The following is a 27543-nucleotide window of genomic DNA, read 5'->3' as shown; positions in this document are numbered from 1 at the left end:
AAAAAAAAAAGATTTTTTAGACGTTTTCATTATAACGCAGTAATTTTTAATAGCATTTCTGTTGACTTAATTCTTTTTTCTTGGCTTTTTCTGGTAATTGAAAAACTGAGATGTTCAGCTTTAAGAAAATTTTTCAAAAATTAAGATTGATTTTTATGTTTTCTGTTTCGCTTTTCGACATTTTCAAAAACGTTCTCGATTAGCCTTATTTTTTAGAGTTAATTTATGAATGCGTTTTCCAGGAAATATTATTCTCAGTCACAAATAAAGTGCACAAAAAGTGATTATTTAAATTTGCGATCTGAAACTCGCGTCGCAATAAAAATTTGGAATTTTCAAAATTACGTAGAAAAGCGGAAATAACTGTTTAAAAAAAATCATTTATATTTACGATAAATTCGGCTTCAAGAAAGCGCGTTAAACGTACATTTACTAAAGAATCTGTTAAAATTGATTGTGTCAAAACGTGATGACTTAAAAGTGCGATTAAAAATTGCCATTTTTAAAAAATTTTTTTAATTGTGTTTAGAAGCTCTCGCGGGCCGCACTTCAGTAGTCGAAGGGCCGCATTTGGCCCGCGGGCCACAGGTTGTGCACCCCTACCTTAGAGCATGGCATAAAAGCCATTTATTCGATAAAATTTTCTTTTTATTTTTAGATTTTTTACTAAATGTTTGGTAATATGAAACATAATTTTAAAAACCGGAATTTTCGGTAAACAGTTACTATACGAATGGTTTAAATGCCGTATATTTCGGTTTTATTACCAGAATAATAATTTTTGTACCAGAAATATCTTTTACTTAAAGTACGTTAATTTTACCAGAATTTCCTTCTTTCTGTTTCTGTATTGAGTTCAGTTGATTATTTTTTACAGGTCCTTGTATGACAACAATATCCAGTCGCTAGCAAATGGAACTTTCAATGCGTTACACAATATTCAAACTTTGTAAGTAAAAATTTTTATTTCTTTTATATGTAATATATCACGTGGATGGTCAACCAGTGGTAAGGTAAAATTTTAAAAGTGGCAAGCGCAACTTATTGATTACTACAAAATTACCAAATCATAGTGTTTTCCTAGGGAACATTTCATGACCGTCATTGAACAGACGACCCAATTTTCTGGTTTTACGACTACGTATGTTCAATTCCGCAGCCTTGTAATTTTGAACCTAATCCAAAAGACAAGGGAACTCATGGATCAATTATTGGGAGAAATTTTGCCATCGTGGAGGACTTTTTTTGATGGAACTAACCCGCATTTACGTTACACGGAGAGGAAAACCTCCCGCGGATAGCCTGACGACTAGGAGACTCTAACCTATGATCCATCTATCACTGAGGATATTTTGCGTTAGCACTGCGGTGCGAGCTCGATGCGGCATTCGTATCGACTTAATTCATCGTAATTAAAAATATCATCTGCAGTAATTAATTAGCATATTTGATGTCACCCCTTCAAACCATTGAGATTGAGTTCTGAAAAACGTGAAGATCCAATCATTAGATCAAAAGTTATTCAGGGTGGTCTGTTTGAATTCTTTTGAATATTGTACATTACTTTAATAATAGAGAATAAATAGATTCAGATCCTAGAAGCAACGTTAAATTGCAAAGTCTTCAGATTTTTATGTTACAAATGTCTTTCTTACATTATATATATATATATATATATTTTTTTTTTTTCATTTTCCAAAAAAAATATTTTATTGAAGTTTAATAACGTCGTGTGAAATTGTAAAAATTTTTTAAATTACTTTTTCGAATGTAAAGTCTTCCTTTTAATGATTAAGTACATAAAGATAGAATCGCATGTGTATTCTTCACATTCATTATTCATTTTCCTTTCTACCTTATTTGAGACCTTGTTAGCATACTGGAGGTCACCCTCTTGAATCATTTAAATTGGGTCCTAGAACGTAAAGATCCGATCATTTATTTTCACTGTGCCTTTAATGAATCATATCTTTAAATACTAACTGAATCTTTTAAAATTGATTATTAACATTAAAAGTTCTTTCGTTTTAATTATTACATTGTCACTAAATTGTCACTGCTCAGACTTAGATTTTCATATTTTTTTATTTTTATAGCCGTCGTTAAACAGCTGAACGAATTTTTAGTTTACGACTACCTTTGTAATTAGCTTTGTAATTTTAAACCCAATTCAGAAGACAAGGAAACTCCAGGACCAAGTATTTGGAGAAATTTGCCTTCGTGAAGGACGTTTTGGTGGAACTAACCCGCATTTGCGTTACATGGAGAGGAAGACCACGAGAACCTCCCGCGGTTAGCCTGATGGCAAGGGGACTCTAACCCATGATCCGTCTACCAATGAGGCTATTTCACGTCAGCACCGTGATCGGTACAAACCGGATGCGAAATTCGTATCGACCGGCCATTGCTGGGATTCGAACCTGGTTCACCTCATTTGTAGGCGAACGCTGTATCTCCTGAGCCATCACGTCTCACAGACCAAAATTGAAAAAGTGTGTTTCAGTGACAATACCACAATCAGCCTATAAGTAATATTTTACATATTTTAGTTCATTGGAAGTACCACGCATGTTTCTTTTCTTCTTAAAGTGGAACTTTTAATCCACCGCTCATAAAATATAGACACGAGAAGAAGCATAACATCAGAGATGATATATTTTATGTATGATATTCTGCTTCATTTCAATTGACTTGCCAGAAAATTAAATCAAAAAATTTGTTTGTTTCAAAAAACTGGTTTTTATGGATTTCGTTAAAAAGAGAATTAGAACGTATATTTAAAACCTATCGATCACACTTATTTAACCAATAGCTGACAAACTGTCGAAAGTTTTTTTTATTTTTTCATTTTATTTTTTAAAGTAATAGGCGTCTTAAAACTGGTTGTTTTTTTAATAGCTTCATACCCGTTTTCTTCGTATAAAGGAAAAAATTATTTGGAAATAATCACTAAATAATTCTATACCAGAAATTGGGTCTGCTGTTCAACGACATTTATAAAATAAGGTAAATATTCTTTCGTGCAATAGAAAAATCAACGTAAGCAATAATAATTTTAAAATTGGAATTTTTTTCATATAATAGTTTTTCCCATAAATTGGCCTTGGTATTTTAAGCATTAAAACTTGGCATTTTAAGCATTAAAACTTGGCATTTTAAGCTACATATTTCCGGAAATATTTTCAAAAATTAGTTTTTAAACAATTTATTTAAAATTTACTTTCACGTTGCGTTAGCAATAAAAAGAAAATAGTTGTCAAGTCGCTTTTCTAGAAACCTATTGTGAAGCACTTACGATGTTTTTTCAATAGCAGTAGTATTTTCAACCCGAAATCATGCTGGAAACTTGAAAGGCATTAATGGATACAGTTAAAAAATATAAACCAATTATTATTTGTTTATTTTTATGGTAACATTATTACGCAAACCCCATTTTTAAAAGTTCCACTCATCCATAAAAATATTAACTATAGAGATGTTTAAGTCAGAGGATAAACTGTATCACTTGAGTGGAATATATCAATTGTCGTTTGCGCCATTCCTATTGGGCAATTCATATTCTTATCCCAATAGAAACGTGTTCCTATTGGTTGCGTAGTACGTAAGTTAATTTTTATTTCATTTTAAGTACCGTTGACATTACATAATTTAGATTTATAGGAATATGTTTGAAGGGTGTAACTGTAGACAAATATTAAATACTAGGTTTCATTATTAAATTGCATTCAAAATACTGCTTTGGTGCCCGCTTTTCTTCACACGACATTCACGTTGATTGTACTTGAGCTTATGACATAAGGAATGGAGGAAAAATAACTATTAAAGAACATGCCATAAATTCCCTGTGAAACTTGTTTTTTATTAAATGGAGCTGTAAGATTACAAAAATGACTGGGGTTTTCGTATAAATAATTAAAAAGAAGAAAGAAAAAGTCTGTAGTTGAAGGCAAAAATGTGTAATGCTAATATTGTGAGAAAAATTCGCTTTTCATACATTCCTTCAGAGCAGAACAATTAAAATTTTTGAAAGATTTTTAGAATTGGAGCTAAAGCTAAAATTACTCTTTGCACTGGCTGTGCAGATTTCAGGATATTTTCACAAACTATTTTGGAGTTATGAGACTATCCTTTCTTACAACTCATCTTTTAATTTGAGAAATTTCTCAATTTTGCGTATCATCCTTCACATTCTCAATACGTAGGTTTCAAGTAACTGCGCATGCGCACCTAAAGTGAAACTGCACCAGTGTCTGTGAAATGCGCTCTTTAAACGTTCAAAAAAACATAACTTAATTAACAAGAATGTGTAGTTATTTAAAATTTACGTGCATGAACATGCATAATGATAGGTATAACTGCGAATTCTCTCTATTATTATTTTTCACTCACTTGTCAACAAACGATAAAACTATTAACTTTGTCTTACTTTGAAATAACTGCTTGTAAACAAAAATCTGCTTTTAATTACTCACTCGTTGCTAACTTTTCAATTCGCGATCGCAACGAACTATAGGGGGCGTTGTTGTATGAGACGCTTACCTGCAAATTTTGTCAAGATTATATTACACATCATTATTTTAATTTCAAGATTAATGAACAAAGCCTAAATTAATTTAAATTTGATTAAAAATTTAAAATACTAAAGTTTATTAAAAGATGACAAATGATTTTTATGGAAAATTGCCTTTACGTTCGTTCTTTTTTAATTGCGATTTTTTGAATTCTTCGTGTTCAAAAACTTTTTAATCGATACAATTTTATTGGAACCAAGGCTCGAAGAAACTCAGAAATTTTACCCGTCCCCGATGACGGCTTGTTCAACAATGTACCCTCCTCCTTTGAAACTAACCCGTAGCTTCGAAATAAATAAAAATATAATTTTCTCTTATTTATTGAAAACATTTATATAAATTGCACAATGAATTAGTAGTTACTAGGATTGCAAGTACTAGGATTATATTATACAGTAATAAAGGAAATACTAGGTTACTAATAGTAACCTAGTATTTCTTTTATGAAATAGCTTATTTCTTTTATGAAATAATTTAAATGACAAAGGTCAAGTTATCTGGAAAGTCAATTTATCCGAGGGTACTGCGTTTCTTAAATGAATCAAATATGACGTTTGCCAGTTCCACAATCGAGCCAATGATTTACAGAGGTTTCTGCACAGAAATCTGAAAGGGGTTTTCCATTTATGTTTTTGTTCATAATTGCGTTTAACGCTTCTTGTTTAAGACCATTGCACAATGTGTTTTTTTGTAAGTTCATTGCTTAAAAGCCCCTTCAACCACTGCAGTACTCCCAGACAGAGAAAACATCAATTCTAATAACAAAAATTGAAAAAGTATCACGAACATTAACGGGAAAATGGCCGTCAGCGCGGACGTCGGATTCGAGAAATTCGTTTTCCGCGGGGAATTTTTGATCGCCGAGAATGGGCGGACGGGCGGTTTTTAGAGCCCTGATTAGATCAATTTCTAAGAAATTGCGGTTAAATCAATCTTTATATAGTTTAATGTCTTATTCTTATTGATATTCCAAAAAAATATTGAAGTAAGTTTTGAGAAATTGGCTATGTGTACAGAGAAAAAAAAATCTTTTTCGATTTTGATTTGTACCTTTTAGCAATATTCCAATCAATAATCAATCAACATTGTAAGCAATTTTTGAGAAATCAGCTTATATGCTGTGAAAAAAATTCCATATGAATTTTGATGATGCATTTTTATTGACATTGCAACCATAAGTCTGACTGAACTTGATTGTCAGAAATGAATAATTTTTGATACTGCACAATGCTATTGATATGAGTCAATGGCTAAGTGTTTTATAAATTGTAATCCTTATTGCAAACTTCATCGAAATTTCAAAAATGATTCATTTCTGAAGTTTTCAGATTGAAAAAAAAAATATTGGTTTAGAACTCTGAGTGGAACAACGNTTATTGAGGAATTTTTCTTCAAATGTTTGGCGTGTTCTGTTCCTGAAAGATTTACTAATATTCTGGAGATTTTTTTCAAGTTCTTCGGCCTTTTCCTTAGGGAAATTTTGTTTCTTATTTGCTGCTAAAAAATGGCGTCTGATTCAGTCAATGACTTTGATGGAACTAAATGAAAACGTGATAAATTAATGTCCGATATTTACAGGCTTCCGCTAGACGGCGTACTCGAGCGTTGCGATCGCGAATTGTAGAAATGTAACAAAAATAATCCATTTCGCTCATGTTAACCGTTTTCATACATCGTTTTTCATTTTCAGCTGTAGGTTTACTTACTAAATTTTATAAGCACTATGTATGCTTTTTTAGCCGAACTCAGATAGGAAGTATTTGGTTAAAAGGGTTTTGCTTCATCAAAATTGCATCATGTATTATTAATTGTCGAATTTTGATAACGATTTTCTTTTTCCTTCAGGTAAATAATTAAAGATTTCATGTTCATAATAAATGTATTGTAATTGACAATTATTGACAATTAAAAGTATTTATAATTGTCAAATTCTGATAACGATTATCTTTTTCTTTCACGTTAATAATAGATTTTCACGTTCATAGTAAAAGTATTATAACTGTTAATTTTGATAACGTTTTTCTTTTTCCTTCACATAATAGATTTTCACGTTCATAGTAAAAGTGTTAACACAGTTTTTAATGTTCGTGTATATATTTTTTTTAAAAAAATTGTAGAAATCTATTTTAAATTTTGGTGATTATGGTACATTTTACATATTCTAATTATTTTAAATTAGTTTTGTTAGAATCAGATACTGAATTCTTAAATTTGAATCAATTAAACAAGTTTACACTTTCTTCCAAATCAACACTTGACAATTATCACTTCACTTAATAAGAATCGTTAAAGTTGTTAGATGACATGAAGAAAAGAAGAAAGGAAAAACGATTACATATCAAATATCAAGACAGGATTTTTTTCTATTTAACTTTTTACCAAATTACTGAGAACTTTTTTTTTCTCCAGATTTCTTAATCTTTCGCCTGGTGGGATTTAATTTTCTTTATTTAGTTACTTTATTTCTAAATATCATATTCTAACTATTTTAAATGAATTTTTTAAAATCGGATATTGAATAGAATGTGCAAATTTTAAAAGCTTTCACTTCATCAAAAATCAACATCTATGTTAAGTTGTTGCTATGATAAGTTATTAGAATTGGGTATTAAATTTCTCAGGAATAAATGTAACTTTGTCAACTTAACAAACTTGCACTTAGTAGCAAATGAACACCTTACTTGTGTGTTCTAAAGTTGCATTATTTAAGTTGTTTGGTGACAGATTTAAAGAAAAATAAAATAAATGGAATATTATTCTATTTAATATATCAAAACAAGGAATTCTTGAGATAACGAAATTCGGATTTTACGATTTTTGCGTATTCGTAAAGACACTCAAGAATTCCATGAATTCCTTATACAAATTATCATACTTTAATTATTTGAAATTAGTTTTCTTTGAATCAGATATTAAATTTCCCAGGAATAAATATTTATTTTCAAACAAAACAAATTTTGCACATTCTCGAAAATCTACACCTTATTTCTATTCTGAGTTGCAGCGTTGATGTTGTTTGAATCAGATATTAAATTTCCCAGGAATAAATATTTATTTTCAAACAAAACTAATTTAGCACATTCTCGAAAATCAACACCTTATTTCTATTCTGAGTTACAGCTTTAATGTTGTTTGAATCAGATATTAGTTTTATTTGAATCAGATATTAAATTTCCCAGGAATAAATATAACTTTTCAAACTTAACAAATTAAGCACATTCTCGAAAATCAACACCTTATTTGTATTCTGAGTTACAGCGTTGATGTTGTTTGAATCAGATATTAGTTTTATTTGATTTAAACTTCCCAGGAATAAATATAATTTTTCAATTTTGCACATTATCGAAAATCAACACCTTATTTTTATACTGAGTTACAGCGTTAATGTTGCTTGATAACAGTTTTGTTAAAAAAGAAAAAGGGGAAAAAAACGCTACCATTTCAAAATACGAAGACAAGAAATTCGTGAGGGAAAATGATTCATATTTCTTACTAGGAACTGCTTTTTTTCCGATTTCTTAACCTCGCTTCCGAAAGGAATTAGATATTCTTTTTTCATGCAATATAATTCTGCTGAGATGAGCGAATTTCGAATGTCGTCGGCTCTGAGCCAAAGACTCAGAGCCACCCCCACGGTTTTCTACCGAACTTCACATTGGAGTAAAGTTGTTAGTTATAAGAAAAATGGTAGTTGTGACATTCATATTTATTCTTTCTTTTCTATTTTCTTTAAGTTGTTTGCTTTTGTTTGTTAAGCCAGAAAAATAAATCACTTTTGTGGAAAATATTTCATTTTCAGGGTTTGGCATCTCGTTGTTTGTCAGGCTTATATACCAGTGGGGGCATTTTTTGAGGTTTTATCGGAGGTTTTGAGGTTTTTGTAATAAACAGCATAAGTTACATCACATGTAAAATGTCTTCAGTTATGATTGTATCATAATTTTTCTATAGGGTCATGCTCGCAAAGTGAACCTTTTCTTATTTTTTTTCCGTTTATTTATTTTACAAAATTTAATACGAAGGTACCTTGACAAATTTAGTATAAAAAGCAGGCTTTTCAATCAGTAAATATTGAAAAGTCTTGAGATATGATTTTGTTTATGAGTCATCCATTTCAAATGTACCAGACAATTTGTATTCACAACTGTTTTTTTTTTTTTTTTTTTTTTTTTTTTTTTTTTTTTTTNTTTTTTTTTTTTTTTTTTTTTTTTTTTTTTTTTTTTTAATTTAGTACAAAAGTACTTGATTTACTTCAAATTTTAAAAGAGGTTTTTCCCCCCGCATGAATTGTATTATCGAAATCAAAACGAGTTTGTTGTTGGATTATCCACATCAAGTAGATTAAGGATCATAATCATTTTCTTACTTTTCTCAATTTCTTATAAATTTTGGTACAAAGGTACTTGGTCGACTTTAAATGTAAGAAGAGGTTTCATCATACAAAATTACACCAATGTCCTTGAAGAAGTTTTTATTACTGGACGAATCATACAAAATAGAACTAAAGTTCTTATCTTACTATTTAAATTTTTTTTTAAAATTTGTCACAAACATGCTTGGTCTACTTCAAACGCAAAATTAAGCTTTTCACGTGTTAATAAGACCTAATACAAAAGAAAATAATATCTTCTGTTATCTTAATGACTTTTTGAACCAAAATTTTGTGAATCCAAAAACTGTATGTAAAATGAAAACCGATTTACTTATTCAAAAGATGTGAAGGTTTCTTGATTTTAATATAACTAAAGTTTAAATATTTTTTTTCCAATGCCGGCCTGGGGAATGACGTTTCGTCATAAAGGCATCTGAGGGGCAAATTTGTTGGCCACTTTTCCAGGGGCACCATGTTAGGTGGGCCAACGTTGCTCCCACAGTAAGGACAGATAGTACAGAGAATGAAAGAACATCCATGCCTTGCCCGGAATTCGAACCCAGAACCTTTCTGGTGCAAGGCCAGTTACCTGACCCCTACACAGACCGGTCTGCCAAGGCTTAAACATAACTTAGGTTTCTTGATTTAAGTTTCTCGAAATCAAAAAGAACTTCTTTGTAAACCCTCAAATTCTTATAATATTGCCTGCGTTGAGAGCGAAATATTTTATTTTCAGAAAATTATAGCTGCATTTATGTTGAACTTAGCTACATGGCATTCTCAAGCTCAGCTAGCATCGAACTTAAGAAATTTTTAGTCCATCAATCTGAAATTTCGGAAAACTTAGTTTGACAAGTACATACTTTTCTTGAAATTCTAAAACATTTTTAGAAACCTGGATATTTTTAAGCAAATTCAATTTGAAAATCATCTTATCAGGATAGATCTAAAAGCTATCTCACTTGTCATTGAATAACTCTGTTGAAGAATAATAAATTCATTTTTCTATAATTACTTAGTTAGTCCATTTGACAAATTTATGATAGTTGATTGACATGTTTTGACCTATATTCTTATAACATGAATAATTTATTATTGAAGGAAAGTTTTTCGAAGTATTTCACTTAACGTGGGTAGCAGGAAGCTATTGAGTTAGTCAAAGCATAAAATGAAAAAAAATTTCCTCAGGTAATTCGAATCAAGCACGAAATCAACCATTTCGAATCAATGGATTCAAATGAAAGAGTTACCATCAGGTGAAATGCTTCAATTCACTTCATATCAGCTTATTCGAACCAACATGCTGAAATCATTAACTTGATTCAGTGTCTACATGAATACACGAAATCAACTGAAATCTGATAAATAATTTAATTCGAATCAATAAATTAAATGGTTAAAAGTTTGATCGAACCAACTTAGTCGTTCATTCTCAACAAATTTTGTCATACACATATCCTTCAATTGTTGTTACTTTTCTTTTTCCTATCAATCTGTTGCCACTATCACTACATCAATCTCTGAAGCAGTCGTTAGTAGCTTGACAGCTGGTTCTAGTTTTGGCGAAAATCGAGTATTTTTTTTATAATTGTTATTTTGTTAAGTGTCATTCTTTGACCTCATTTAACGATGTTATTCCAAATAACATTCTTAATCCCCAGAGGAATAAGTAAGTACTTATTCTCGAGGTTTCCTTAAACTCGAATTTCGAAAGTATTGTTTTGAACTTGCTTGTTCTGAAAATGCCATATTTTTCTGATGATCAGTATGTTATTTGTTGGTATTTAAGTGACATCCTCATGATCAGAATGTTATTTGAATTTTAATTTAATAATTATTATATTTTTGTACACTATTTTCGATAAATTTGTTTTAAGAAACGTATGAGTTTAAAAAATTTTTATAAAAATTTATTATTTTAAAACCTGTCGAGAAAAAATATTTATTTTGAAAGAGTGGATATATTAAGATAAATATGTCTTCTAAGACCCTATCTTTACATTTCTGCAATTATTTCCGTTTCCTTTTCAAATCACAAGCTCTTTGTTGTATTCACTAGTTTCTGATAGCTAAAATTGTATCGATTCTTTAGGCAACTTTAACTATCTTTTTCCTACCGTATGCTTCAATCTTAAATATGAATATGAAAATCTCAAACTTTATTGTACCATACCAACAGCTGTAACAAAACCAAGAAACCTCTTTAAGGTAATCAGTATTAACAGGGTAGGAAAGATAGTTATTAATAATAACCATATTTAAATCGTATCAATAATGAATGCACTTATATGACATTTTTGCAAAGTTTCTTTTAATATTAACCACTAATCAGATATGCGGTATTTGGCATAATCTTGGCGGAAATCAGCCAAATGTAAGGTCAGGTTTCAAGCTGTTTTGTTTGCTTTCACTATCAATTATTTTTGAACAAAGTATCTAACTTTTAAGTTTCCAGATAACCATGGACATTATCTACAACTTTAACTTGTTGAGCTGGAAAGCATTTTAGTTCAAATTGAACCATAATATCGGTACCTCCAACCTCAGTGCTGTAGTCAATTCCTGAAACTTTAATAACCTCTTTTTAAAGTTTGACCACTTTTCGGCTTTTGTATCGTTTAATAAAATTCAAATTTAAAACTTCAACTGGGTAATTTGAATAATGCTATGGTTGAATTTTGCACTATATTATGGTTACAACCAGAAATGGTTTAAATTTACTAACATTGCAGAGAAGAAAAATCCATTTTTTGTAAAATAAAGAAATACTGCCACGTGCAAATGAAACATTAGTTTTAAATGATGTTTTACTTCTCTTTTTCCATATCTTTTTATAATATACTTTACCAAACTATTTTTGTTTCTGATCAAAAGTTTAGTTTTTAGTTCAGTTTTAGTTAGTAAGAGTTTAGTCCATTCAGCTAAATTGAAGCCACTATCTTTTAAATTTAAAAGCTGTATTCTTTGGACACTAAACCAGAGAGCTTTAAAAGCACTAATCACTCTAAAACTTTAAAGACGTGCTGACATCACTTTTTACTTTATTCTCACGAAACAAGGATTCCGTTTTCGCACCACTGCGTAAAAGACAAGAATACCTACCATTTATTCGCCACCTGAACGCCCCAGAGGTTAAAGGCGCCTTATCTCCTACAAGAAAGTCGGAAATAAAAACCGAATTCCAAGACTCTTTACGATTTCGCGAACAAACCTGAGCGATTAGATAAGAACTTTGTAGCTATCTATCCCTTCGAAAACGACAGTTTGCAGGGGAAAAAAAGGAATTATAAGGTATGATTAAAAGATGGCCCCTGGGTAATTGTTCTTCCCATATTTTTTTTCTCTCTCCACAAATACGGATAATGAAAAATTCCATGGCTGCTGCGTTTTGTTTATTTATTTCATGGATATCATTCATTTAGAGCATTGGTTCTCAACGGGGGCGGTACCGCCCCCCTGGGGGCGTTGGGGGTATGCTGAGGGGCGGTGAACTTGTTTTGGGCGGTAAGGGGGCGTTGGATATGTATTGGGCGATAAGGGGGCGATGAGCATGTTTTGTCATTTAAATTAAATTTTGAAACAAAAAAAGTTATTAAACTAAGATTTATTTAATAAATAAAATTAATCTAAAATTAATATTAAAGAAAAAAAGATTAAATTAATATAATAAATAAAGATTATCCGATACACCATTTGTACCATCAATAAAACGAACTTATACAACTCCTATTCTCCGATCCAAGTCAACACAGTTTAGCGCATGAGTCAGTAGTTTTTACCGCTGACTCATTCAAGTCATTTGGTGGAAATTGAAGTGCATGCGCTTTCGGTATGAATTTTTGATTTGACCCGTATTTCTTATGATGGTTTTTGTTATCTTCCCTACGGTTTTCTCTCCTGTTTCGATTAGATCTCATAGTTTACTTGGCCAGGTACGTGCGCGAATTAGTTTTTATCATAAATTATTTATTAATTTTGAGAAATAGTTGATTTTCTTTTATGCTTTGTATTTTGCTGCCACCAACAATGTCGGTTAACAAAAAGAAGTGTCATCAATGCAGTGCCACGTTCCTGAAGTTGGGATTTGTTCAATCATTGTTGAACTCTCAACTACCCATGTGTTTACTTTGTACCCATATGTTTACTTTGTGTTAAGTTTTGTCTAATGAGGTAATGAAATCTTACCGTTAGCAGGAGCATTTGAAAAAAACGCATCCTGACAAACAAAATAAAGATTTGTCATTTTTCATGAACATCTTTTTCCATGTTTCTGAAGGCATCTTCGGTCTCAGGGTTACTAGTAACCTCATCACAAAAATGCGACGATGGTTTGATAGCTTCTTATAATATATCAAAATTTATTGCTAAATCTGGGAAAACTCATACCATCGGAGCAGAGTTGATACTGCCGGTTTAGAAATAGTTTTACACCATCCAGCTGCATCCACTGTGATAAAAAAATATCCCATAAGCAACGATACAGTGCAGCGACGAAATGTTGAGATGGCTGAAGACGTTGAAATTTCCTTATGCAAACTTTTGATATCCAACGAATTTTCCCTTCAAGTTGATGAATCGACCTTGCCAGGTAATGTAGGCTCTACTGTAGGCATAGGTCCGGTTTGTAAATGTAGGAAAAATTATTCAAGATATGCTTTTTGCTAGAAGCTTGATTGCAGATATCAAAGGTAAATCTATTTTTAATACTGTCAAAGACCATTTTAAAGAGAAAAACATTCCTCTTGCGAATATTACGTCTATTGCCACTGATGGGCTCCTGCAATGGGGGCCGACATCGCCCTTTTGGAAAGATAGGTACCAGATATTTTTATCTGTTTACTGCGTGATTCACAGATAGCATATTTAGTAGGAAAAAATCTCAGCGACCGTTCGCATAAATCATTGCAATATGCCATGTCTGCTGTGAACAAAATTCATAGTAATGCTCTCTACGATTGATTATTCAGACAGCTGTGTAAGAAGAACAATGAAGAATTCAATCGCTTGCTACTATACACCGAGATTCGCTGGTTTTCCAAAAGCTTCTGTTTCAATAGGCATTGGAATCTTTTCGACTCTATGCTTGAGTTCCTCGGAAACAGAGATGTATCTCTGAGAGACAGATTGCTGGAATTTAAGAAAGACTTTGGCAGATTTATCTGTAAAATTTCAGGGTAATAATTTACATCTTCAAAACAACGAGCTCAATTTAATCCCTACAAAATCAGTTATTTCTGCCTTCTTAAAAAAGCTCATTTTGTGGAAGCAGAACTTTGGTTAGGATGAGTTCAGCCAAGCAGGAGAAATTCGCTCTGATGATGCACAAGAATATTGTCAACACCGTGACTCTTTGCACATGGACTTTTCCGACCGTTTTAAAGATGTTTTGTTCCTTAGAAGTGCCTCAATGATTTTATGGGTTCTAAACACTTTTGTGATTATTGAAACAGCAGAGGTTCAGATTTGGTCGAACTTTTTACTAATGAAACTTTGAAATGGTGATCGTCTCACAGAATCTTGCGTTAGTCGTCTCTATCCTGGACAGTAGACTACCATTAAATTTTTTTTAATTGCCATTCCTTCCTCCTAACTTGTCGAACGTAAATTCAGTGCTGTTACAGATCTTGTCACAAAAAGGAGAAATCGACTCGAAATTGTGCAGCGAGTGTATTTGCGTCTTCATCTAAAAGTATTGAACCGACTGTTAAGAAATTGGTTCTGAACCATTAAGTGCAATCATCCCACCAACATAATTACTTGAATGTTTAGTTGATACTTCTTTTTACTGTTAAAAAATTATTTTGGGTGATTTTTTTATGTATCGAATTAAAAATAAATCATTTTTTAAGCATAGGTTTCTTTGTTGTATTTTTTCTTCTTCCTTAAACATATTTATTTTGATCATAACAAATAGACTGCGTTTACCTGCCATGAGAAAATTATCGAGTTAATGTACACATTATTTAAAAAAAATAAATAAATTTAAAGGGTAAAAAAATTGCTTAAAGATGTTGCTTCTCATAATTCAACACACCTCCCTCCGTCCCCATGCTCTAAATAACTAGATTTTCACGAAGGGGGGCGTTGAAAAGCTTTTTGCTCCTTAAGGGGGCGGCAACGTTAAAAGGTTGAGAATCTATGATTTAGAGAATTGTGATGAATTTAATTAAATATTTCTTATTATTTCTCTTTGTCTATATTATTTTGGAAAAAGAAACATCTTTGTTATTTTATAAAACACCAATTAATTTTGTTAAAAAAAAGTGAATGTTTTTTTCTTTTTTTTGCTTTGGCAGCAAGGGACTGAAATATTAAGCGATCGAGCAGTCAAAAGCATGAAAGAAAAAACATTTAATAATAAAAAAAGCATTAACAAAATAACAATATCTACAAAATTAAATAACACTAGTTTAAGCGTTGAGACAGGTCTTTTCAATTACCATAAATTAAACTTTAATCTATGCCTCTTTCTATAATATGCTTTAACTCTTTAGTTTAGTATAGGTTAGTTTAGTTTAATTCCTATTGGCTGCCTATTTAAACTGATTTAAAAATTACTTTTGTGCATGTCAGTTTTCAGAACAGTCCACTTTTTTCAACAAACCTATTTTTATTCCATAGATATTTATTTAGAGATTTGTGATGAATCTTTATCTATTATTATCTCTTTATTTATTATTATCGTAGGGATTTAAGACTAAACGTAGCATTTTACATTGTACTTAATTTAGGAGAATTAGTATTTGACAGCGGAAACCTACTTTCGAAAATCTTTTCTCCATTTAAAACCGTCTTATTTGACCCTTTAACGCAAAAATTTTATTTAAAATATTTTTTATTTTTTCATTATTTAGTGTTAATTTAGGTCAAAATAAGTAAAAAATGCTATTATTTAATATTTTAATAATTTATGGTTATGAAATAGTGTATGAAACACTGGTGTCTTTTTCTGCATTAAAGGTAAAATCTTCCAAACAATAATTTTTCAAATTTGCGCTTATTTACAGTCATTTAGATCTAAGAGAAACAGTTATTTATCATTAAAATTCTTGTTGTGCAATACTTTATTAACTCAGGTTATAATTCTCTGTTAGTTTCATTCAAACAGCATTTAAAACTTGATATCTGTTAACGTTAATAATATTTTTTCTATGAAAGTTTTACAAACATGTTCTACCTTATCTCAATTTAATCTGCGTGGGAAAATTTTACAACCATTTCTATAAATACTAGCTTGGCATCACAATTCATTGGTTATTTCCACAACAGTAAAACGATGGCCGAGGAAGCATTGTCTATGGCCTTTTACACCAACTGCGTTTGATTGCATTAAAGCTTTAACTCCCACCCCCTGAGTTTGCCGATCCGTGAGCACGAAATGAGGTCACGAAATCAAACAAATTTTTCATTTCGCACACCCCCAACACATTCTTTTTGATCTCGCCAAAACGATTATGTTTCTTCATTTATTTGATTATCACATTTTTTTTCGTATCTTGTGGCGTGTGCATAGAGCGAACCCCAAATTTTTTTTTTAAGAAGAAATATAAATATCCCAGTCGTTTGACCCCAAGTGCCACCCTATAGCCGTGAGGTGTGTAACAGGGGGTTCCGTATGGGAAAAGGTTTATGGAATTTTCGAGAAGAGTATATTATGGCTAAAATAATGCCAAAGAAAAATAGTTCAGCTTTTATTATTGTCGTTATTTGAGCGAAAACGGAGATTGAGTGAAAGATATATTGTTTCTGATAATAGTAGTATCTAATTTCAATTTGCTAGAAATAATTTTTTAAAAAAACAATAAAATTAACTTTTAAATGTTGTTCTCAGAAAAACACGCTGTGAAAGTTAAGTTCAGTGAATAATAATGCATTTAAAAGGTCAATACTTTTTACATAAAATAGGCATTTACTTATAGACAAATTAGACTTTTCTACAAAAATATTATGATTTAAACTTTGCAAAATCAGAAAACCACTGTTAGGAAATTAATTCAAACAAATAATAGCAAACTTAATTGAGTAAATATTTTTTTAATATATAAAATAGCAGGAGATTAAAAATGATAAGAATAAAAAAATGTCTTAAACGTGCTATTTAAAAATCGTTTTGCTTCAAACTATTTACTTCTTTATTTGTTCATTTATATGTTTGTTTTCCTAATTAAATACTTTTAAAAGTGTAGAAACATATGAACAGACCTAAGAATCATCAATATTCAAGAAATCAGTATTAAGTATTACTTCTTCAAATAAATGAATAATTTGTATTAAGAAAAGTAAGACTTTTTTAATAAAAAATAAAGTGTTAAAATTTTAATTTTTCAAGCATTAATTAGCAAACTACCATGATAAATTTAATTCTAACATATTACAGAATTAAAGTAAATATTATTTATTTCTCCTCTATAAATAAAGAACAAAAGTTAAATAAAAACTATAAGAAAAAAAATGATTTCGTAAAATAGAATCGTTTGTTTTAAAAAATTAACTGATTTATTTATTAAAAATTGTGCAAAATTGTGAGGAAAAAAGATTAAGGACTGCACAGATTTGACTAGATAATTTATTTTTAATTACTTTAAGTAGTTACAAAATATACAGTGTAAAAATATTCAAACTTTCGTAAACTCTAAGTTCTATAAGATATAAAGACTCGTTGCCATTGTTCAATACGTAATATTATTGAACTGCAATATAAATTTCTGTTCTACGATATACAGAAGTATTACAATACATAAATATATAATGTACTACAATGACGTCATCGTACATGTGACGTCATCGTAGGTAAATTATGGCATTTGTCAGTTCAAAAGCCAATCAGGTTCGATACTCATTTGTGACGTCGTTTACAAATATCTAATTAAATGCGATACAAATGATCAGGGCCGGCTTATGCACGTCGCGGCCCCTAGGCAATGCTCGTCTCGGCCCCCCCCCTTACCGTCTTCTAACTTCCTAATATATTTTTTCGCTAACACAACACTTTATTCATAATTACGCTGTTTTTTACTACATAGGTATATTATCACATTATTCAATAAAAATATTGAATCAAACGAAAAGAATATGAGTAATTAATATATGCATTTAAAAAAAATCATACAATAAGCTTAAATATTGACTCTTCTAACTTTTTTTGTTACAAAATCGTTCAAGACATCCTGAAAGTTAACCTTTTCCAATACATCATTTTCAATTGCCATTATGGCCAATGATTTAAACGGTTTTGAGACATAGTTGAACGAAGACAGTTTTTAATTAATTTCAATTTGGAAAAGTTTCGTTCACCAGTGGCGTTTGTAATCATTAGACTTCTATATATTTGCAAAGCTGTCATTACATTCGGGAAAGTTGATTGTGCCATGTTACCAATAATCAGTTTGTAATCTCTTCGGCAGGCACAATCTTTTTCCGGCGTCTTCTAATTGTAAGATGAGGTATTTATACTGCACCATTTCGTCTACAAACTCAGGCTCAATGTCCTCGAAATAATGTTCCTTAAACTTTGTGCAAGCCTGTCTAATTTCAGCGTCGGATTTTGTCGAGAAATCTGTTAGAAACCCAAACAGATAATTTATTTCCCGGTAAGCTTCTAGGCGCCGCGACAGTTCTGTACACAACATGTCTAGTACTGGCAAATATGTATCAACTTTTAATTTCTCTTTTCCTCTGAGCACAATTTCTTTTGCAGGTCCGTCATCGTTTTGCGCGTTTTTCAAGCGTGTTGTGTTAAAAAAGCTGCTCTTGCTGCATAGTCATCTGATAATGCGTTCAGAAATGTACTAAAATAGCGACGATGTAATGTACAGAGCAAGACAATCGTCATTGAAATTTCGAATTAAATTTTTACTGTTTAAGAAACATTGTAAATTTTTTTTTCCTGTAGCACAGGGCCCCTGAACGTGGCAGGGCCCCTAGGCAGTTGCCTACAGTGCCTAATGGATAAAACGGCCCTGCAAATGATATGATTAGACATGATCACTTCATCTCTTCTCGGGTACCAATCATGATTGTAAAAATGGAATTATGAATGTGCAATAAATTTAGAAACAGAATGAGTATCTGAAATCAAAATTTTAGGTAAAAAGAAAAATGAATGTGAAGAATCCCATCTTTATATACTTAATTATTAAAAGGAAAACTTTACATTCGAAAAAGTAATTTTAAAAGAATCTTATAATTGCAAAAGACATTATAAAGAATCAATAAAATAATTTTTGGAAAATGAAAAAAAAAATATAATAAAAAAGGCACTCAAGACATAAAAATATGAAGACTTCGCAATTTAATGCTGCTTCTAGGATTTGAATGTATTTCCTCTTAATTATTTAAGTAACGTACATCATCATAACAACGAGGAGTGTAACCGAAGAAGACCTTCATTATCTAAATTGATGGCATATTCTATTTCTGTAATATCGTAATGGAAATTACTAGTTTCTTCGACCCAATGGAGAAAAAAAAGAAGCTAAACAGCATCTCAAATGTCAACACATCTAAAAGAGAAACTACAATCACTCTCCGCCCATAAGGGAAAAAATTCTCTTTTTTATGATTCAATGCTAAAACATAGTCCGGAGAAGAAACAAAAGAATGACACAATATTCCATTTTTCGAACAGAGAAGGAAAAAAAAAAAGTTTTTCTTTCCCCTTTATATACAACTAGTATTTTTCTTTTATCTTTTAAGGTTTTAAAAACACACGGTCACATTGGTACAAACCCTAGAGAATCCGAAAAAGAACCATTTTTTTCGCTAACAATAAAAGTGACAAAATAATAATGACACTCGATAAAAAAAAGGAAAGTAGAAATCATTTATGGCTGTGCATCGAGTGAAGAAATATCTTGGAAAAATCATCACCGTGTTGAACTGTAATAAAAAATGGATATGGTGGAAGGAAAAATCAATAAAAAAATATATATATCTAAACCTGCTAGAGCTACTTCTAAGAATATCTTTTATATTGTGCGATAGGATTTGTGAGAGAAAGTAGTATCGAGTTATTATGTTTCCCACATTTGGCTGTGTTTCTTGAAGTTGGCGAAGTTTAATAATGAGATTTATCGCATGGAATAATGGCGAAATTTTTTGCTTCAATCTCACATGGTGCGTAGCGTTTTTAAAAAGTGCAAATAGTGCTTTTTTCCGATTTTTAAAAGCCCTTCATGATGCTCTTTTAGTGGGTGTTATTAAAAAGTGCTTAATTTTTCCTTTTCGATTTTTTTTTCTTTTCCATGTCGGTTTTCACATTGTTCTGTTGTTTATTCAAACGCATTTCGGCTTACCGTTGGTCCGTAGCATATGAAAGCGCAAATCATTTCACACGTTTGATGCAATACTTGCACGTCCGCATGTGCATATACCGAGATGGGTTCGGAAAGATTCTTGCACTCTCATGTGCAACTCTGCTGCATTTTGCGAGATATTCTCAATTTCAGGCTTCATTTTCCACTCTCTGAAATTGAACCGAAAAATCTATCCATCTTTTTATGGTGGCTAATATAATTAAGAAAAAAGTTCTCTGTCAGAAACTAATTTTTTATAAAGATCATGTAAAGTCTTTGAAAATTATTTTGCCTTTTAAAGATGTATATAGTGCTTATAAATATTTTTAATGCTTAAGAAGTAATTAAAAGGTGCTTATTTTTTGTTGAAAGATTTGGCTACTCACCCAGTCTCAAAGTGTGAATGAAGGACAACTTCTGAAAACTTTATTCCACGATATAACTTAAAAATCTTCTAGTTTATACATAAAACATAGCAATAAAAATATTAAGAAGGATTATACATCTGCTTGCACTAAAAATCTTCATAGATAAAATTTTCATCATTTATGCATCATCATTTGCTTCACATAAAAAAAGAACGTAAAAATTAAAACTTTAAAATAGCGTTTTCAAAAGTTTTAGAAAAACATACAGGTTTAGCTTTAACATGCAGATTAACTCAAAACTTTTATAATAAAATATTCCATCATAATTTTTGCTTGGTTGTTTTTTTAAAATGTTCGGTCTTTTAATAAAGTAAAACAAAATATTTTTTAAATAGTAAACAAAACAACAACAAAAAAAAACACTCCCAAAAACGTCTTTCTATTTTAAATATATAGGCTAATCTTTAGAATTTTATTGAATTAAATTTAAATCATGCCGATATAATTTATGTATAATTGGTTTTAGGATATTTTTAAGTGTGGAATAAAATCAGTAAAACAATTGCACTATAAGTTTCAGCATTGTACCAACAAATTAATTAACTACCTAGCTTTAATGATAAAATATGCCACATTTAACTATGTATACAATTTTTTTGAAAAAGTTAAACAAAAAATGATTGAAGTTAAGTTAATAAAAACTGAGAAGTTACTAAGTTCTAGCATTCTCTTTGATGTAGTTTCAATTTCAGTAAATAAGCTAACTTCAAGATTTTAGGAAATAAAATATTAAACAAGTTTAAAAAAAGCTTCAACTGAATAAAAACCAACTTTAAGTGCTTTTTAAAGAAGAAAAAATATGTATCTCAGAATCATAAAGCTTTTCGAAAAGTAAAGTAGATGAGTTACAATAAAAGTGTAAACAATAAATGCTAGAAACTTTGAAAAATTGAACATTTCTCCTTTCTGAAATCGTTCTGGCTAGTTTGTTTCATTATTATTTAATGTGAAAATGTCAAAAGCCGATGCATGATAGTTTGATATGAGCACTTTAAAAGTTCTTTACAGACAATTTAATTTGATGGATGGCTTCCAACGTTGTTTCAATCGCATATACAAACAATTCCATCAAAGTTAGCAAAAAGTCTACTAAAAAAAAATCATTCTTCAAATCTACAATTTGAAGAAATTTGGCATTATTCCTATTTTCAATTCAAACGAAGTAATCCAAAGAAACACTTACGAACCCAATGGAAGAGGAATTTCTCATACCTGTGGTAATAACTCGAAATATTTTGCTCGGACTGTTTTCTACTTCAAATTTTGACTTTGGCCTATCCAGCTGATATATTCTCATATATACTGAAAATAACTTTAACTATTCAACATTAAATAAATAGTGCCAAGAAACTGAAGCGGTGGGATATTACTTACTTAAAAACTTCATTCGCTTTAAAAATACATAAAAAAGAATCAACAATCGACATGTTTTAAGCTCTTCAAAAATAGGCGCCCATTTTCAAGACTTGCCAGTCGTGAATGAGAATCAATAAGAAGAAAGAATTTCTTCTCATTAACGTCTGGCAAGTCTTGAAAATGCGACTTTATTTTTGAAACGCTTCAAACAAGTGGACTGATATTATTACTTTTTAATGCATTTTTAAAGCGAATGAAGTTTTTAATCAGATAATATTAAACATTGCTTTAAAATGAAAGGTAACTTTAAATATTTAAAAAACGAAATATTAAATTTATAACCTATGTGTTATAGTATTTTTCAAAAAGTTAAGGTACACGAAATACAGTGCTCCCCCCCCCCCCAAAAAAAAACGAACCAACCTGGATAACTTTTGATCCTAATGATCAGATTTTTACGTTCAAGGACTCAATCTTAAGGGATAGAGGAGGTGACCTCAAATATGCTATTTAATTAGTGCAGACGATATTTTAGGTTACGAAATCAGACACAAAAACGTACTTTCTCTGAATAAACATACCTCTTTTGCGACGGATTCGGATTTCTGACCCCCAAAATATGAGGCATAGCCGCAATCTGGGAAATATGGTCCCAATAATTTGGTCAGGAGATTTCTCGAAAATTTGGTCCCATAAATGTTAATTTTACCTTTTGAGCATTTCGCTATATCTCGAGAACTTTTTAAGCAAATTAAAAAAAATTTGCACACAATTATAAAATTTGTTTATCTAAAGATAATTTCATACAAAAAATAACTGTTCTGTCCATTCTATTTCGGGTAAACCAAGCCAGCCAAGTATCAATTCTCTTAAGTGACACATTTTATATTCTTTCGGAAAGATTCTTTCACAAAGATTTAAATTTTTTTTTCTCTATATGTTTCTTACTTAATTCAAAGACAGGCACGGAGCTATGTCGAACATAAACAAATTAATTATGAGTACGAAGTTACCAGGTACTCGAAACAAAAATATACCAATTAGAATAAAAGATATAAACAAATACTAAATCTAAGTTAAGTAAAAGACGTAGACGAGCAAGAATTATATTTCAACGAATTGGATGTACTTTGCAGCACTGTATTTAATTAACTTCACGTTAATTAGCATTCTAACTTATGTGGAGAAACTTAGCCTAACCTAAACACGTCATTTTTTTTTTATAAACGGTCAGCTGGCACCAAAATATGCACAAAAAAGTGGCATTCGAGGTGGTCCGTCTATTTTTTTCCGTGCACTGTACAACTTAAGTGCTATAAATAAAATATTGTAATTTTTAAAAGTTCAACATTACTGGATTTTAAAACCTTTCTAGCCAGATTTGTTTCATTATTATTCGGTGCCAAAGTGTCAAAACACGATACATGATAGTTTGATACGAGCACCTTACATGTTCTATACAGGCAATTTTGTTTCCGAATTCCAATCACAAGTTACCAAGAAGTCTACGAAAAAATCCTTTCCCTAGTTGTATGATTCCAAGAACATCTATTACGCAATAGCTTTCTCAATTCCAGGGAAGAAATCCAAGCAAACAAAAAATAGCAAAATGGAAGAGAATTATTTCGTATCTGGTTAAAACTCCCAACATTTTGCTTGGACTGTTCAATTATAAAGTAAGATTCTGATGTCCAACTAAAATCCTCTCATACTGAAAATAGCTTTTACTATTCAACATAGTTTTAGAATATAAGGTAACTTCATATAGTTAGAAGAAATAGAAAATATCTATTTCTTCTAAATCTATAGGGTCTTTTGTCTTCTGGAAAAGTAGAGAAAACTGCAGCAAAAATCTAAAGAAAAAAGGGATAAAATTTTCAAAAATTGTACAACACACTATTCTAAACAATTTTTGATTTTTTTTGTATATTATATGTTGATATAAAAGAGCTCAAAGTCAATACGTAATAGCTTTATAAAAGCAATTTACAAGTTCTTGACGAAGAATTTAATATGGTTTCCAACACAGTTTCAAACATGTATACAATACCATACCTTCCAACATCTGAAGTCTGTGAAGTATTTTTACCTGTGGTGGGGAACCACAGCAGAACGTTTTCCAACAAATAAAATTCTTATCACAATTTAAGAACTTTTCCATTTATCTATGTGACCTTTTACACACGTCTTTATATTGTTTATATGCAGGGGTCATGGAGAACAGGGAAAACCAGGAATTGTCAGGGGATTTTATTTTGACTCTAAAAAGCAGGGAATAGTCAGGGAAAGTTTCCATGTTTTACAAAAAACCTGAAAAATTCCTATATTATACCTGGAAAATAACCATTCTTAGAATAGTCAGTAACAGTAATCAGTTTGAGGTTCGAGTTAAATAATTCTAACATCCATTACAATTATGTTATAAAATTCCACTTTTTAGTGAAACTTTTCCCTGTTTCTATTCTCATTCTTTTATGTTTTTGCTAACAAAATCTAATATTTGACATGATACATGAAAAAAAATCAGAGTTTTCTGCTGAAAAATTGCATGGCATTAATAAAATATGGTATGGATTTTCATTGCAATTTGCCTGATACACCAGAAAAAGTTAGGTTTTTTTTTCTTCTGAAATTGAGTGGGAACCCTGTAAAGGTGGAAAAATTCTTTTAATTCTAATTTGTTAAAATCTTAACACATATTAACTTTGCTACAGCTAGAAAAGATATTTTTCAAAACTACGGAAATTTTTCGGTTGTTGAAGGATATGGTAAATCTCAAAAAAGTTTACTATAATCCCAAAAAATTTAGCGTTGTGTGTTTTCATCCACAATCCATACGAAACCTCGGAAACAAAAAATAAATAAATTTGGTCAATATGGAAGAGGAGTGCTATGCAGTAATGACTCCAAACATTTTGTTCGGACCCTTTCCCTGTCTAAGTAGGATTTTGATGTAGGGGGTGCCCAGCTGATATCCTCCCATGCATCGGAATTCATTCGCAATTTGTCAGACCATTGTGGTATACTGGGGGGAATTCTTCCATTATACTTGATCCCTGCTTCTCACTTCTTCCCTTGGGGTGATCAGGTAATGGCAACGATGGTAGACTCTGATTCGAAGTACGGATCACCGAACGGTAATGCGAATTGAAGTTTTTTTTGCTTTTTCCCCCCCTTAACCATCGCTCCTTTGTATTAGAAAAACTTCGTCAATATAACATGAAGATGGTTGACTCGAAACTAGCAAGATCTAATATTTTATTATTAATTAATATTATACAAATTGAAAAATTCTGTGTCAGGGTGCGTAGCGTTTTTAAAAAGCGCTTAAAGGTGCTTATTTTATTTGGTGTTTGTAAAGAGAGCTTAATTTTTTATCTTCTAAGCAGAGATTTTTTTCTTTACCGTATCGATTGTCGTTTTAAATTACAAAAAATTCATGATTTTCATAATTTTCTCTGCAATATTTATCAGAAACTAGTTATTTTATCATGATTATGTAAGGTTTTTGAATTTTATTGATTTTATGTTTATAAATTAAGAACTTTAAAAGGATAGAAGAAAAAAATTTTTGTTACTGCACAGATCCTTGCTATGATTTTTTTTTTTGGGGGGGGGGAGTGATTAAAAATATTTTTTGAGTGCTTATAAAGTACTTAAAAGGTGCTTATTTTTGATGAAAAATCTGGCTACGCTTCCTGTGTGTCTATTTTCTGATATTAAGCTACTTCGGTGTTTCCGGTTTAATGTTTTTTTTCCATGTTTTGATTTTATTTCTTCAATTTTTAAATAAAAAAATTATTTTTTCTCATTTTGATTGATTTTAGTTTCATTTTTTCTTTCTTCATGATCTGCTTGTTAATAGGACAATTCCAAATGAGCCATATTGATCGTCATAAAAAAAGGTGAAAGTTCCTTTAAGAATTTTAAAATTCTAATCCAATTTTACGAATAATTCCTAGCTTACTTTATTTTTTTTAACTTCAAAATTTCTTATGCATGGAAAACTTGCAACAGATTCGATGGTAATGTTACTAAAATAGGAACAAATATTATTCAACAGAAATTTGTATCAATAAAATGAGAAATCACTCGAAGATATACGGGGGTGTAATTTTGTAAATTCATTATTCATTCAGAACACTAACCAAAACACTTAAATATTTTTCAGAAATTACGTGTAAAAATCATTGAAATTTGAGAAAAGTAAAAATATTTTTTTTTTAAAAATGTATTAAAAATTTTATTTTTAAAAAGAACAAAAAGTACCATAAAAGAAGATAACTAAGAAAAATCTAAGAAAGTTCTATATTATAAAGAAATTTCGTGTGCAGAGCGCTAAGTGAAAAATGGAACTTATAAACTAATTTAAATTAAATAATTGGATTTTCTCGTATTAACATGAATTTTAATGGTTCGAGGTTTTAACTTGAAGTACGTAATTAATACAAACATTATATTTAGTTTCGAAATCAGATACAAAATCTTACTTTCACTTAATAAACATTCTTTTTATTCTACAGATCCATATTCTTGACGATCAAAACAATGGGGTGGGGTACTAGACATTTCGAAAATGTCGTTTGATTACTTAAGCCAGGAGAGCTGTCGAAAGCTTGGATCCCTAAATGCTATTTTCCCTTTTTACTTATTTCGTCATATCTCTTGAGCTATTTAAGTGAATTAAAATTTTATTACATTTCCAGTTTCTATAAATATGAGTTAAAATAAGAAATTAGAGAAGGAAATGAAACAAAAGAGAGTAAATACTTCGTTGGAACTTTAAAAATGTTTACGTAATTCGATATTTACATTCAAAAACGAAAATATTATCTTAAATTTATAAATAAGCAAAACATTTATACATTAACTAATAGATATGAAATTTAAGTAATAAAAATCTACAAAAAATGAAAAAAAAGCGGAAACATGTTTGTGAAATTTTTAAGAACCTAAACTTGGATTTCTTATTCCTAGGCTATAAGTTTCATCCGAATAACTTCCTTTAACAGCATTTATATTACAATGTGTAGTATATGTTGCAAGTGAACTTTTTATTACTTTTGCATTTGATTGTTAATTTGATTACTTCAAATTGCTCAATCAAGCATCTAGAGCATCTCTGATTCAATTGTTTCCAATACATTTATTAAAATGTAAAAATGTTAAAAAAATGATACAGTGGAAACTTCATCAATGATTGATTACAAGATTTTCTAACTTTTTTTTATCAAGTTGAATCCCGACAACTTTTAAATATCATCATTGAAAAATCCAAAAAAAGAATTAATTATAGCATATGTGCAAATACTTTTTTTCTTTCTATAATTGTTCTTATCAAACCAGTAAATCAGATAGTTAATCTCTCATTCTCATGTGGTGAATATATTTTAACTGTTTTCTTTTATGAAAGGAGAAGTTGATTTACTTTAACTCGAATGAACAGGATTTTAAACAGGAAGTTAAAAATTATGACTTCAGAAGTTTTGTAAACAGAAACTGTGGCCCTTGCTAGATCTCGG

The 27543-nt window shown here is 30.4% G+C and overlaps 1 protein-coding gene across 4 annotated transcripts in view; it reads left to right on the top strand.

Moving 5' to 3' along the window:
• Positions 1-27543, top strand: part of LOC107443293 (slit guidance ligand) — a 338907-nt gene that overhangs the window by 255192 nt on the left and 56172 nt on the right. For all 4 annotated transcript variants that reach the window (XM_071182347.1, XM_071182346.1, XM_071182345.1 and 1 more), the window contains exon 14: positions 878-949. In XM_071182347.1, coding sequence (XP_071038448.1) covers positions 878-949 — 72 coding nt within the window. The remainder of the gene's footprint in view (positions 1-877; positions 950-27543) is intronic.

This window comes from Parasteatoda tepidariorum, chromosome 6 (assembly GCF_043381705.1).
Source record: "Parasteatoda tepidariorum isolate YZ-2023 chromosome 6, CAS_Ptep_4.0, whole genome shotgun sequence".
Lineage (NCBI taxonomy): Eukaryota > Metazoa > Arthropoda > Arachnida > Araneae > Theridiidae > Parasteatoda > Parasteatoda tepidariorum.
Note: the sequence above shows the minus strand (reverse complement) of the source record. Positions and strands in the feature narration are given on the sequence as shown.